Raw genomic sequence first — 13,653 nt, 5'->3', positions numbered from 1 at the left:
TTTAAAAGGATGTTCTTTAGTTTCGGAAGACGAAAGTTGAATTCGGGGATAAATACATACTTAGAAGCACATTAACCAGTATCATACGTTCTATATGTATGACGTTATTGTCAAAACTTCTATATATCATATGCGTACTATTACATAAGTTATTCAGCGGATCTAAGTTTTCAGAAGCATGGCAGGCATATTTTTATTCAAAATCAACCTATATGCAATGGAAGATCAATTTTAACTTAGTCTATTATATATATAGTGACACTAACATATGTAAGAAATAATGAACTTGACAACAAACATGTACGGTAGAAGGTCATTTGGTATTAAAGTATTTAAGTATTCTTCTTAGTAGTAATTGCTGGTATCATCTTCTGCTGAGTCAAAAACTGAAAAATATTTTGTTGCTACCATAAAACTTAGCAATCAACCTTTTATTTAGTTGATCAATATATTCATTTCTGCTAGCTAAGATAACTCTTTAATTTATATCATGTAATTTGTACAAATTGCGTTTTAATCTAATGATAAAAGTATTTTTCTTATTAAATGCACTACTATTATCATTGGGGTTGATAACCAACTGTTCTAGAAGAACCAAATCATCTTTTACTGGATGCTCTTCTTCGTTCCGACACGAAGCAAGAAGTCACTGAATGTTGGATCTGTTCTTACTTTTATATTTCTTGTCATTTGAATATTTTTCATTTGAGGTCATAAGTATAATTTTGGAAAGTTAGCTTTTACAGTTTCTGCTTTGGTCAATTTTGGAACTACTGATCGTACTTGACAGAAATCACCTCCCAAACTATTACTTTTTCACCAAACGGTTCATCGATATCCAATATATCTCTAAAACTCTAGGAGAATATTTCGATCATTTGACACTTAGCCAAAAGCGCTTCGTCTCATATTATCACTTTTGCTTTCCTTATAAAGTTAGCACTGTTGATCTGCTTTGATATATTTGTGATGGTTATTTCAGATATTTAAATAGGTATATCAAATCTAAAGTGAGTTGCACTACTAGAAATTCGGAAAAAATCGACCAAGTGATACCGACCAACGTTGGTCGGTCAATAAAAGCGACAAAAAACCGTCCAATACGGACAGAAACTACCAAAAAAATATTTTATATTTTTTTTAAAATTACATACCGACCAAAATTGGTCAAATATTTGACCGCAATGGTCAAACTTGCTTAGTCAAAATACCTTTTTGATTACCGACCAACATTGGTCGGTAATGTGGACCCACTTTTTAAAATTTTAATAATTATATTATTATTTAAAATATTTTATAAAATTTATAGTTAAATTTACCGACCAAAGTTGGTCGGTTATTGCAAGGGAAGATTTTACCGACCAACGTTGGTCGGTAAATGTAATTTCTGGAGAATAACCGACCAACTTCGGTCGGTTCATAGGTCAAACATGGTCAAACTTTTGAATCACATTAATATTTACTATCTAAATAATATAAATGTAATCCGTTAACACTTTATTTTGAAATACAAATAGTGAATACACTAACATATACTATAACAAGCTATATATAGTTAAAGTAGTACAACTAAGTGTGTGTGTGTGTGTGTATGTATATATATATATATATAGGTATAGCCGCATCTAAGAACAAGAAGCGCTAGGGCCACAAGGTCGGGTTCTTTTGGGGTTGTACTTGTGAAGAAGAAATAATCTAATTAGTATATATAATTGATCATCATCAAATATATCTATTTGTAAATTGATTCATCGACTTATAACTTACTTAGATGCATCGATGAATATTAAAAACAAAACGTCTCGACCTATATCTATGAATATTAAAAATAAAATGTCTCGACCTATATCGATTAATCTATGTCATGCATTATTAGTGATGAATGAATGAAATGCAGAAGAATTAATACTGAACATCTTTGACATGTATATATGGATCACATATTAAAGAAACGAAAGAAGTTATTAGCATTAAGTAAATGAGTTAATATAACAATGGACTAATCATATTTAAAATAGAATAATATTGGCTTATCAATTCATCAATTGATAAAGTTTTTGTACTTAGTAATGTATGTGATTGATCATCAAATACAACATAGTGTATGTGTGTATATGTGTGAAATTACTCATATACTTAATTATAACTTAGAAAATTAACTTAGATAGATGAATACAAAAGGTAAAACGTCTTGACCGATATTTATTAATCTATGTGATTAGTAATTAGTTGTAAAACGAATGAATATATAAGACGAAATGTGGAATTCGAATAAAATAAATATCTCATATATATATATATATATATATATATATATATATATATATATATATATACCTTTATTTTTTTATTATGTTTGATTAATTATATATATATGTGAATAAAATATATGCTTATAATTTATTAAAAGTAATTAGTTAATATAATTATTTATAAATATTATGCTTATAGTTTATAATTATGAATAGTAAATATATACGTGAATAAAATAAATGCATATAGTTTATATTAATTTTTTATAGTTTATAATATTTTAAGAAATAAAAACACAAAAAAATAATTTAGTTTTTATTTTAAAAAATAACCGACCAAAGTTAGTCGGTTAATGGTCAAACACAGTCAACGCCCGGTCACTTAGTGTACTGACCAAAATTATCGACCAACGTTGGTCGGTAATTCTAAATCCTTGTCCCAAATACGGGACTTCCCCCATCATTTATCTTACTCTTTTCTCAAAATTTTCTAACTCCCTCCTCTCTTCACCTTCATACACTCGCCCCAGTCCATTTTCTACCCCTCTTCTACACCAAAACCCTACCCGACTCCCTCCTCTTCTTATTCTTCTCTCTAGAGAAGCCACCCAATTTTGCCTCCCTCCTCAAATGAGCTTCATAAACAAAGCCAAAATTAGATTCTGGATCGAAAACGAATTTCAAGAGCAAAAAGAAAAGAAAAGGCAAACAAAAACATATGGAAATAGGCTAAAACAACGAATTTCTGTCATTATTAGAAGCCGATGTTCATGGTTCTGGTTTTCTAAAGCTATTATATGTTGAAGCATTGCCGAACTTCTGTTGTTGGTTGCTGAAATTTTCGCTGAGCTTCATCCGAATTTGTATTTGCCTTCATTTGGTTAATCTCAGTTATCTCATTGTTTGATTAGGTAAGTTTTAAACCCCTTGTATTATGCTTTCATTTGAATAATTAAAACCGTTGATTCCTGATTAATCTTTGTTAATTTGTCTAGCTCCTGATTTTCTGCTATTGAAATATGTAATAAATGTAATTTGTTGTCAATTTGGAAAGTGATAAAACTGGGAAGTAATTCGAAACATGATGCTTGTATGAAGTAATTTAATTCTTGTTTTAATTAGGACTCCTATTGTTGGTTATCTGCTCATTCTAGGTTTTAAAATATATGTTTTCCAATCCGAAATTGGTTGAATCTTCATTGAATTTCTGCATATCTGCTTAGTGCTACCTTATTTGATGAAATTTCCATTTAAAAGCATGGCTAAGTTCGAAGTGGGACTGAATATTAATAGCAATCGTGGAACAAGGAATTTTCTCTAAATTTTTACAAAAAGAGAGTTTAAGGAGGTGTGACACCATAAAAATTATTCCAAGTGGCGACTCTAAATTAAATAAATAATCTCATTTCTAATAATGTCACTTTAATTGAAAAAACTCTCTATCCCTCGGAAAAAAGCAGGTGTGACACTGAGTAGTTTTGTTAGGAATTGAATGTTTAACTTTGAATTGAATTGTGTTTTTAGGATTTATTTTTGTAAATTGAACTTTTAGTGTATGAATTGAATTTTTAGGGGTAATTGAATTGTTTAGGGTATTAATTGAATTATTTAGGATATGGGTTGAACTTTTAGGCTATGAATTAAACTTTTAAGGGTAATGGTTGAACTTTTTAGATGTGAATTGAACTTTTAGGGATGTTGAACCTTTTGGGTGTAATTATTAATAATTAATTATCTTAATTAACTAAAAATGATTTGATTAATTTATAATTGTAGAATATATTAAGTAGTTGTAATACTTATGAAAATATCTCAAATTATTTTTATTTGTATAGATGGAACATCGTACTTGGATGTACAATAGGAATTATCCTAATCGGCAAGGATTGCGGGAGGATTTTGTAGAAGGGTTTGATAACTTTATTAGACATGCAATGTCACTTTCATCATACCAAATTGAAGGAGTAATTAGGTGCCCTTGTGTCAAGTGCGATTGCGTGAAGTTCAAAAAACCGGAGGAAGTTAAGCTTCATCTTTATAGGAAGGAGTTTATAGAGAATTACTTTGTGTGGACTAACCATGGAGAGATCGATGGTAGCCGTGGAATATTTCATAACATGGTTGTTGGTGAAAGTAGTAGGTTAGTGAAGAATAGAAATCATGATTATAGAATTCAGGATATGGTTGCGGATACTTTTGGGATGCACTCCGGGGGTGATCCCAATAAAAATGTTGTACAAACTCTTCATGATGATGCAAAATATTTTTATGAACAATTAGAAGAAACTAGTCGTCCACTAAGTGAAGGAAGTCCGCACTCTGAGCTGTATGTTGCAGTTAAATTATTAAGTATCAAATCTGATTGGAATATTTCTCAAGCGGCCATGGACTCTTTCATTAACCTTATGAGTGAACTAGTTGACCCAAATATCAACTTACCTGGTGATTTCTATAAGGCAAAGAGATTGGTTTCTAAGTTAGGACTTTTGTAGATGAGAATTGATTGTTGTGAGGATGGTTGCATGTTATATTATAAAGATGATGCAAATTTAGAAAGTTGTAAATTCTGCGAAAAGCCTCATTTCAAGAGGTTTTCCAGCGGGAATATGGTCGTTGTGAAGGCGATGCATTATTTACCTCTTATACCTAGGTTAAAGAGGTTATATGTGTCGATGAGTTCTGCTCTTCATATGAGATGTCACTTTGAAAATAGAAGACCACCTGGTGGTATGTGTCATCCTTCAGATGGAGAAGCTTGGAAGCACTTTTATAGTACATATCCAGATTATGCCAGTGAACCAAGGAACATTCAGTTAGGTTTGTGTACGGATGGCTTCACGCCTTTTTCTACATCTACGACACCATATTCATGATGGCATATCTTTTTTACACCTTATAATCTACCACCTAAGTTGTGTATGACTAGTCTATATATATTTTTAAATTATATTATTCTCGGTCCACGTAATCCAAAAAATTTGATTGATGTATATTTGCAACCTTTGATTGATGAGCTAAAACAATTGTGGTATGATGATGTTGAAACATATGACATATCAACAATGTAGAATTTCAAATTGTGTGCTAATTTAATGTGGGCTATTAACGATTTTTTTTACGTATGGAATGTTGTCTGGGTGGATGACTGCTGGGAAACTAGCTTGTCCTTACTGCATGGAAAACTAGCTTGTCCTCAAATTGTGTGCTAATTCTTTTGATGAAAAATGCATTCAAAAAGAATAAAATGGAATATGATTCGCTACATCCGATACTTTCAGGTGATGAAATTTGGGAGAGGGTCCATAACTTCAGTAAAGTTACTGAGGCTCCACCTTCTAGATTCCCCGGATATGGTGTTACTTATAATTGGACGAAACAGAGTATATTTTGGGAGTTACCTTATTAGAACGATGATCTTCTCTGACACAACCTTGATGTCATGCAAATTGAGAAGAATTATTTTGACAATTTATTCAACACGATGATGGATGCTAAAAGTAAGATAAAAGATAATCGGAAGGCTAGAATGGACTTACAAGAATATTGCAGGTGACCTGAATTATACTTGCATACAACGAACAATGGTAATGTGTTCAAGCCCAAAGCAAGTTACACATTCACTTTGGAGGAAAGACGACAAATTTGTGATTGGGTTATGAAATTGAAGATGTTTGAGGGTTATGCATCGAATTTGGGGGAAAAGTAGATATGGGGGTAGGGAAGTTGAGCCATTTGAAAAGTCATGACTATCATGTTTTCATGGAAACCTTAGTGCCTATTGCATTTTGTGGTTTGCCTGAAAGAATCTGGAAACCCATCACAAAGATTAGTTTATTTTTCAAAGACTTGTATTCTACCACCTTAAGGGAAGAAAACCTATTTCGGATGGATCAGAATATTTGTGTAACTTCTAGTAAGATGGAAAAAATATTTCCATGTGATTTATTTTATGTGATGGAACACCTTCCAATCCTCCTTGTACACGAAACACGACTTGGAGGGCCTGTTCAATCCAGATGGATGTATCCCTTTGAGAGGTAATATTATAAGTTTGATGTAATATTCTATTTTATTTAATTGAATGTTCTTGGCTAATATGACATTATGTAGGAAAATAGGCAAATGCAAATAATTTGTTAAGTAGAGGAATAGGATTGAAGGATATATATGTGAAGACTATCTTACAAAGGAAACTGCACATTTTTGTTCTTATTATTTTGAGAGTAACGTGCCATGTTCTAGGAATAGGCCCAATAGGCACACTGTCGGCTATGTAAATGATCCATTATATCCATCAATGTCCATATTCAATCAACCAGGCCGATATTCTAAGGATGTTAGAAAGAGAAGTTTGAGTGATATGGAGTACAAGTTAGCTACAATTCATGTGTTGTTAAATTGTCCCGAAGTTGTACCATTCTTAAGTAAGTATTGATTTATTAGTTATCAAAATGTAAAATTTACTGTGATTACATATTGATGCAAATACTAAAAATATTTGATGTGTCACAGTCACTTCGTGGGTCAATTTGGCCATGATGTTGTATATACGAGTTTTGATACATGGTTCAAACAGTTTGTAAGTTTATCCTAATAATGTTCTTCTAAAGTTCCCGCACATATATATATATATTCGGTTATGCTAACTTATAATTTTTTTTTAACACTGTGTAGGTAAATAATCCAAATAACGGTGTAAATTAATTTTTGAAAGATATATCTTGGGGACCTGGGCTTCAGGTCACAACAATGTCTAAGTACGTAGTGAATGGTTATAAGTTTCATACAGAGGATTACTCTAAAAATAAAAATAGCAACAACAACGGGGTGTGGGTTCAAGGTGGTGATGGCAACCAAGTTGGAGATATTGATTATTATGGTGTGGTCAAAGAAATATTATAACTAGAATATACAGGTTGACCATATAAGAAATTTATACTCTTTAAATGCAAGTGGTTTGACCCAAATTGTAACGACCCGGTCGGTCATTTTGAGTATTACAATCTTGTTCTCCCATTTACTGCTCAATTTATGCTTTACAGTTGATATATGACTTGCCTGGATAATTGATTCGGGTCCGGTGAGGTTTTGAAATGAATTGAGATACTTAGTCTCCAAGATGAAAACTAAAGTTGAAAAGGTTGATCAGATATTGACTTATGTGTAATCGACCCCCATAATAGAATTTTGATGATTCCAATAGCTTTGTATGGTGATTTTGGACTTAGGATTCTATCCGAATATTTATTTTGAGGTCCGTAGCTAAATTAGGCTTGAAATGGCGAAAATATGAAATTCAAGTTGGGAAGTTTGACCGGGGAGTTGACTTTTTGATATCGGGATCGAAATCCGATTCTGGAAATTGGAACAACTCTGTTATGTCATTTATGACTTGTGTGCAAAATTTTAGGTCAATCGGAGTTGATTTGATAGGTTTCGACATCGAATGTAGAATTTGGAATTTGTTAGTTTTAAATATGCTTGAATTGGGGTGTGATTCGTGTTTAATTATTGTTCAATGTAATTTGAGGCATCGACTAAATTCGTATCATATTATGGGACTTGTTAGTATACTTGATTGGGGTCACATGGGGCTCGGGTGAGTTTTGGATGAGTTTTGGAAGAGTTTTGGAAGAGTTTGATGTTTTCAGCATAAGCATGTAATGATCCAAATGTCTATTTTTAGTTCTAGAGATCGAAATTCGATTTCGAGACTTCCGGGAGTTTGATAATGAATTATAGGAATGATATGAAAAGTTTGGTCTAATTTCATCAAGTCACGATTGGGTTTTTAGCATGAAACATGAGTTATCGCATTGAGCAAATGAGCTCCGACTTGAGTTTCAATTGAATGACTAGGTTCGTATTATTATTTGTGACTCATAGGAACAAGAATCGTCGAATTTCGAGTTCGTATGATGGAGTTAGCCTTTTCAGTGAAATAATAATTGCTGGTGCAACAGGTTCTGGTGCGCACCTTTAGCAACCAGATTTGGCACTTTTAGCGACGGGATTGGGCTTTTCGGGACCAGAATAGTATTTTTATTGAGCAGTTTTGTTTTTTTTAGCTCATTTCAAAACATTTGGATGAAAGAACACGGCGTGGGGTGATTTTTTAGTAAGAAATCACGGTAAATCTTGAGGTAAGTCACTTATGATAATTTCTACTCCATAATATTGAATTATCATCGAATAATCCAACTAGATTACATAATTTTGAGGTGTAAATCGGAGATTTGGACCCAGGGATATGAAAATAAGATTTGAGGATTTGAAGGTCGAGTTGATGTCGGAATTTGGTAAAATTGGTATGGTTAGACTCGTGGTTGAATGAGCTTTCGGATTTTGTAACTTTTGTCGGGTTTCGAGATGTGGGCCCCACGGATAATGTTTGGGTGAAATTTCGGATTTTGATGGGAAATCTGTATTTTCACATAGAATTAATCCCTATAATTTGTTTTGACTGAATCGACTTATTTATGACTAGATTTGAGGCGTTTGAAGGCCGATACGCGAGGAAAAGGCATTGCAGAGTAAAGAATTACATGGCTTTAGGTAAGTAACACTTCTAAACTTGGTCTTGAGGGTATGAATCCCCGAATTTGGTCTTATATAAATTGTTTGGAGGTGACGCACACGATAGGTGACGAGCGTGTGGACGTGCACCATATAAGTTGTGATTTGAATAAATTCTGTGAAGTTGGAAAATTTAAGAATCATGTTATTATTTGCATATTCTCCAAGTGTTAGAGAAATTTAGCAGAGATTCGTATTAAAGATCATGTTTAGGCTACGTGCCGATATTTTGGGACCCATAGGGTCGTGTTGCTATTGAATTAATTATTTTAAAATGTACATTTCATACTCAGTCATACTCATCCATTGTGAGGATATTTATAGGATCGGGGTTGCCCGCCTGCAGCAGGCCATATCGGCTTTATATATATTATTATTATTATGGGATCGGGCTGCACGCCGCGGTAGGCCTTATAGGCTTTATTGTTCTGGATCGGGGCTGCACGCTGCAGCAGGCCTTATTGGCTTTATTATTATATGGATCGGGGTTGCCCGCCTGCAGTAGGCCACATCGGCTTTAAATCACGCTTGGGCTGAAGGAGTCCCTACGGAGTCTGCACGCCACACAGTGAGCATAGATGATTATATATTTGGGATGGATTTTCCAGGGCATGGAATTGCCTTATTTATATTTTGAGCGTAGATGATTATATATTCGGGATGGACTTCCCAGGGCATGGACTTTCCTTACTTATTTATATTTGTGATGAATTTCCTTGGACATGGATCTTGACCGAATCATTATAGTTTGGGGATATATTTACACCTGGGCTGGATTTGGCCTTATACCGTACTGAGTCACTGACTGTCAGTTGAGGTATATATATACGGGATGGAACTTCTCTGGGCTGGATTGGCTATATACAGTACTGAGTGACCAAGTAATTTGTGATCGTAAGTACACGAGGTTTTCCCCTGAGATGTCATATTCCTCATATCATTCAGTATTGATCTATTTTACTTGTACGAAATTAACTGTTGAAATTGAAAGCATGTCTATATTTCTGTACTATTATTTCTATACTAGACTATACCTGTTGAGCTCGTCACTACTTTCAGCCCAAAGGCTAGTCTTTTTACTTATTGAGTTAGTTGTACTCATATTACACTTTGTACCTCGTGTGCAGATCAAGGTGCTTTCGGACATGGCGACTGCTAGATTTCAAAGTGCTATCAAATGGAGACTATCAAGGTAGTTGACTGACGTCCGCTGACCTTGACTCTCTTTCTTTCAGTTATTATATTGTTCTATACTTTCGGACAGTGTTTTTATCAGATAGAATTTGTATTCATTTAGATGCTCATATACTCAGTGACGCCGGATTTTGGGAGTATTTTGTATCTGTAATTGTGAGGTTTTCTATTGAAACCAAATATTATGTTTTCAACCTTAAAAGAAATTACGGTTATTTGAGATTGTCAGCTTTCCTAGTATTGAGATAGGCACCATCATGACAGGTGAGGTTTTGGGTCGTGACACAAATCCAACAAGAGGTACAACAGTACACCACTAATACAGCATAATTGAGGTTAATCATACGAGGGAGTATGATCGTTATGATCCTTTCATAATTGCACATAATGTTAGGCAAGTGTATTATGCTCGTTATCCATTGCGGCGGAATAAGTCTGATTGGTGGGTTGCAATCAAAACTAAGCATGTAGATAGGGTGGAAGTCGAGAATGTGTTAGATGTTGCATATCAAAACAATATCTCCAGTGTTAACTAAATAGTGGACGATCAGTTAGAAAATAATTTGGAACATCCTGAACGCATATTGAAAGAAGTTGATATAAATGAAGTAATAATTATAGAAAATGAGGATGAAGAATCAACTGATAAAATTCAAACAAGTGAGGACGAGGAATTCTCGGACGAGGAAAAATACGTCGACGAGGATTAAAAAGTTGATTTTTTAAAGCACTCTCGTATTATAACTAGTTTCTATATGTTTCAATCTAAATATATATTATATTATGAAGATAGCAGGCAAGGGTTAAGGTAACAATGACCCTACTAGTTCTCGGGGTCGATAAAAGGCTAGGAAGGGAAAGAGGAGGGTAAAATCTAGAGATAATAATACTCCCTTTTATCCACCATATTCAGAGATGCCTATGTCTTATCCTCCACCACACGGCTATACTGATCTGCCACAACATCACGAGGCCTACACCTTCATCCAGACACCAGGTCTTTCATCACAGGGCCATAGGACTATACGTCCTACATACAGTCCAGCTGCCTCACAGCCACATGGATCACAGCCATCTGCATCACACCCACGTGGATCGCATCCCTACATATCATAACCACATAGATCGCAGCTATCCATATCACAGCCACTCAGATCACAACCATCAATATCACAACCACATGGATCGCATCCAGCTATGTCGCAGTCATAGGGATCACAACCATTTTCATCATCGACTTCATCCATTTCAGGACTTTGCCTGCGAGACCGTAGTTCTGATCCCCCTACATCGTCTACACATGCCTCTGATACACATGCTGAGGATGATGATCCAGAGGCAATGCATTATGATCGCTATGGCAGGATCATCATAGTCCCTGAGGGTAACGTGTAAGAGTTATTTGTTATTTTTGAGTTTATTATTTTATAATATTTTTACTAATATATTCATGTATTTTTATTGTTAAATTGCAGGTTCAGGCCGGGTAAGCAGACGATGAATATAATCACCAATGCGATCAAAAAGCTTTATGATGGCCCTTATGCGACTTGGACTGATTTTCCATACTCGCTGAAGGAGCAAATTTTCAATCAGTTTAAGGTATAAGTGTTCTTTTAAGCAATTTAATAATTTATATTTATGATGTTTCCATCTAATATTTAACTTTTGAAATGCAAAGCAAGTGTGTATGGGAAGACCGCTATAGCGGGAAAGTGGCTGCAAATTTTCATCATAAAGCCCGCAAGAAATTGTCGGATCATTTCTCGGATGGTAGAAAGAAGAACAAGAGGCCTGACTTGTGTTTGCAACATTTATGGGATGATTTGTTAAGGCAATGGAAGACCGAGGATTTCTTACAGAAGAGCGAAAAAGGAAAGAAAGCTCGCTCATCCGAGAAGGGAGGCTCCTTGCACACTAGGGGTTCTATCAGCATCGGGACAATAAGAAGAAGATTGGTAATTGCTTAAATTATTTTACTTTTCTAAGTATATCAATTCTATTTATTAACTAAATTAATTTATTTTTAGGAAAAGAAGTATGGATGTCCAATGAGCCATGATGAGCTATTCAAGGAGACACATATTTTAAAGAAGAAGAAAGAGGGGAATAGAAATAGGTGGGTCGAGGAACGGGCAGAGACTGCATATGTAAGCTTTCAATTTTCGTTAAGTGTTATAATTTACTTTTATAAGAAATTTTAAATACTAATTTAAATTAAAAATAATGTAGGGTCACTACCAAAATAACGTGGAGGAATTCATTCGTAGTCATCCAGTTGGTGAATCGGGCGAGCCAACATAACCTTCGGACGGGGATGCTGAAAGAATAAGGCTGGAGGCTGTTGGCGGTCCAAAATGGGGGAAGGTATACGGGCTTCCTGAGAAACAATTCCATTGCTATATGTGTGGAATACAAGGAATAAGGACTTCCTCACAGGGTGAGGAACTTAATAGGGAGAGCCTCTCGGCTATGCGGGAGACAGTGACATAGCTTACATCCGAGCTAGAAGCGGCCAAGGAAAGAGAAAGGCTTAGAGATGCTCAATTCCTTAGTATGCAAGCCAGATCAGAACTCTCCTTTCTACTGGAGCTTTTCTGTTGCCCCGGTCTCGTGATTCATCGCCAGAGGCTCGGCCTCCATGTGATCATTCCTCCCGTCCTTCCCGTGATCGTTCCTCCCGTTCGACCGGTGATCGCTCTTCCCGTCTTCGGTCTCATGGATGAAAGTTCATCAGATGATGATGATGTTGTAGAAAACACCCCTTGACCAATACTTTGATATACTTTGAACTAGACTAACAGAACTAGTTTTGAATTAGATTGAATAATTTTGAACTTGTTGTAATTGCTTAGTTTTTGCTTGGTTTTGGATTGTGATGTTTAATTGAACTTTAATTTGTTAGCTTTAAAGTATTAATTGGATGTTTGGTTGTTGTTGTTGTTGGATGTTTGGTTGGATTTGTGGTGAATTGGGGGTTGTATGTGGTGAATTGGTGGTTATTAGATGTGAATTGGGGGTATTGGTATGCTGTTTTTATTTGGTAGGTGGTGTAGCTACCAAAATAGGCATTTTCTGTCAAAATTAATCCCAGAAAATCGACCAACCTTGGTCAGTATCTAATAAAAAAAATTAAAATTACAAATTACCGACCAATGTTGGTCGGTTAATACACATTTATTTCCCAGAATTTCAACATTACTGACTAAAGTTGGTCGGTAAGTTGTCTGTCCTGTCCAGTTTACCGACCAACGTTGGTCGGTATTTTTAAATTTTAATTATTTATAAAAATATATATTTTCCAATACCGACCAAAATTGGTAGTAAGCAAAATTAATAAAGTTAAAACACCGACCAAGCTTGGTGTAACGACCCGACTTATTGTTTTAAGAATTAATGTCCCGCTCAGCGACTTAAAGTCCCGAGCAACTTTATAATATGTGTTATGACTTGCGTGTGCAGTCGAGTTTGGGTTTTCGGAAGGTTTGAAATTAAATTGAAAGAGCAATTCTCATTTTGAGGCTTAAATGAAAAAGAATTTGACCGGAGTTTGACTTTTGAGCAAACGACTCCAGAATGAGATTTTGATGATGTAAATAGCTTTGTATGGTGATTTCGAACTTAGGAGTAT

At 34.7% G+C, this 13,653-nt stretch overlaps 1 protein-coding gene across 1 annotated transcript; it reads left to right on the top strand.

Annotated features, from left to right (window-relative positions):
- The first annotated feature begins 4,186 nt into the window (after positions 1–4,186).
- Positions 4,187–11,992, top strand: LOC138905128 (uncharacterized). The gene is made up of 5 exons (XM_070193632.1): positions 4,187–4,578; positions 4,966–5,069; positions 11,275–11,413; positions 11,498–11,624; positions 11,708–11,992. Exons 1-5 carry the CDS (start codon positions 4,187–4,189, stop codon positions 11,990–11,992), a joined length of 1,047 nt encoding a protein of 348 aa, XP_070049733.1.
- Positions 11,993–13,653: the final 1,661 nt, after the last annotated feature.

The sequence above is a fragment of the Nicotiana tomentosiformis genome, chromosome 2, assembly GCF_000390325.3.
Source record: "Nicotiana tomentosiformis chromosome 2, ASM39032v3, whole genome shotgun sequence".
NCBI classification, from domain to species: domain Eukaryota; kingdom Viridiplantae; phylum Streptophyta; class Magnoliopsida; order Solanales; family Solanaceae; genus Nicotiana; species Nicotiana tomentosiformis.
The sequence above is the reverse complement of the archived record's forward strand: the minus strand, read 5'-3'. Positions and strand labels throughout refer to the sequence as shown.

Bases quoted from the DNA above. Each gene is read 5' to 3' on its own strand.
- LOC138905128 (XM_070193632.1), top strand. From the start codon at position 4,187: ATGTCACTTTCATCATACCAAATTGAAGGAGTAATTAGGTGCCCTTGT. The intron at 4,579-4,965 runs GTATGTTGCAGT...CTTTGAAAATAG, and splicing joins GGAAGTCCGCACTCTGAGCT to AAGACCACCTGGTGGTATGT. The intron at 11,625-11,707 runs GTATAAGTGTTC...ATGCAAAGCAAG, and splicing joins AAATTTTCAATCAGTTTAAG to TGTGTATGGGAAGACCGCTA.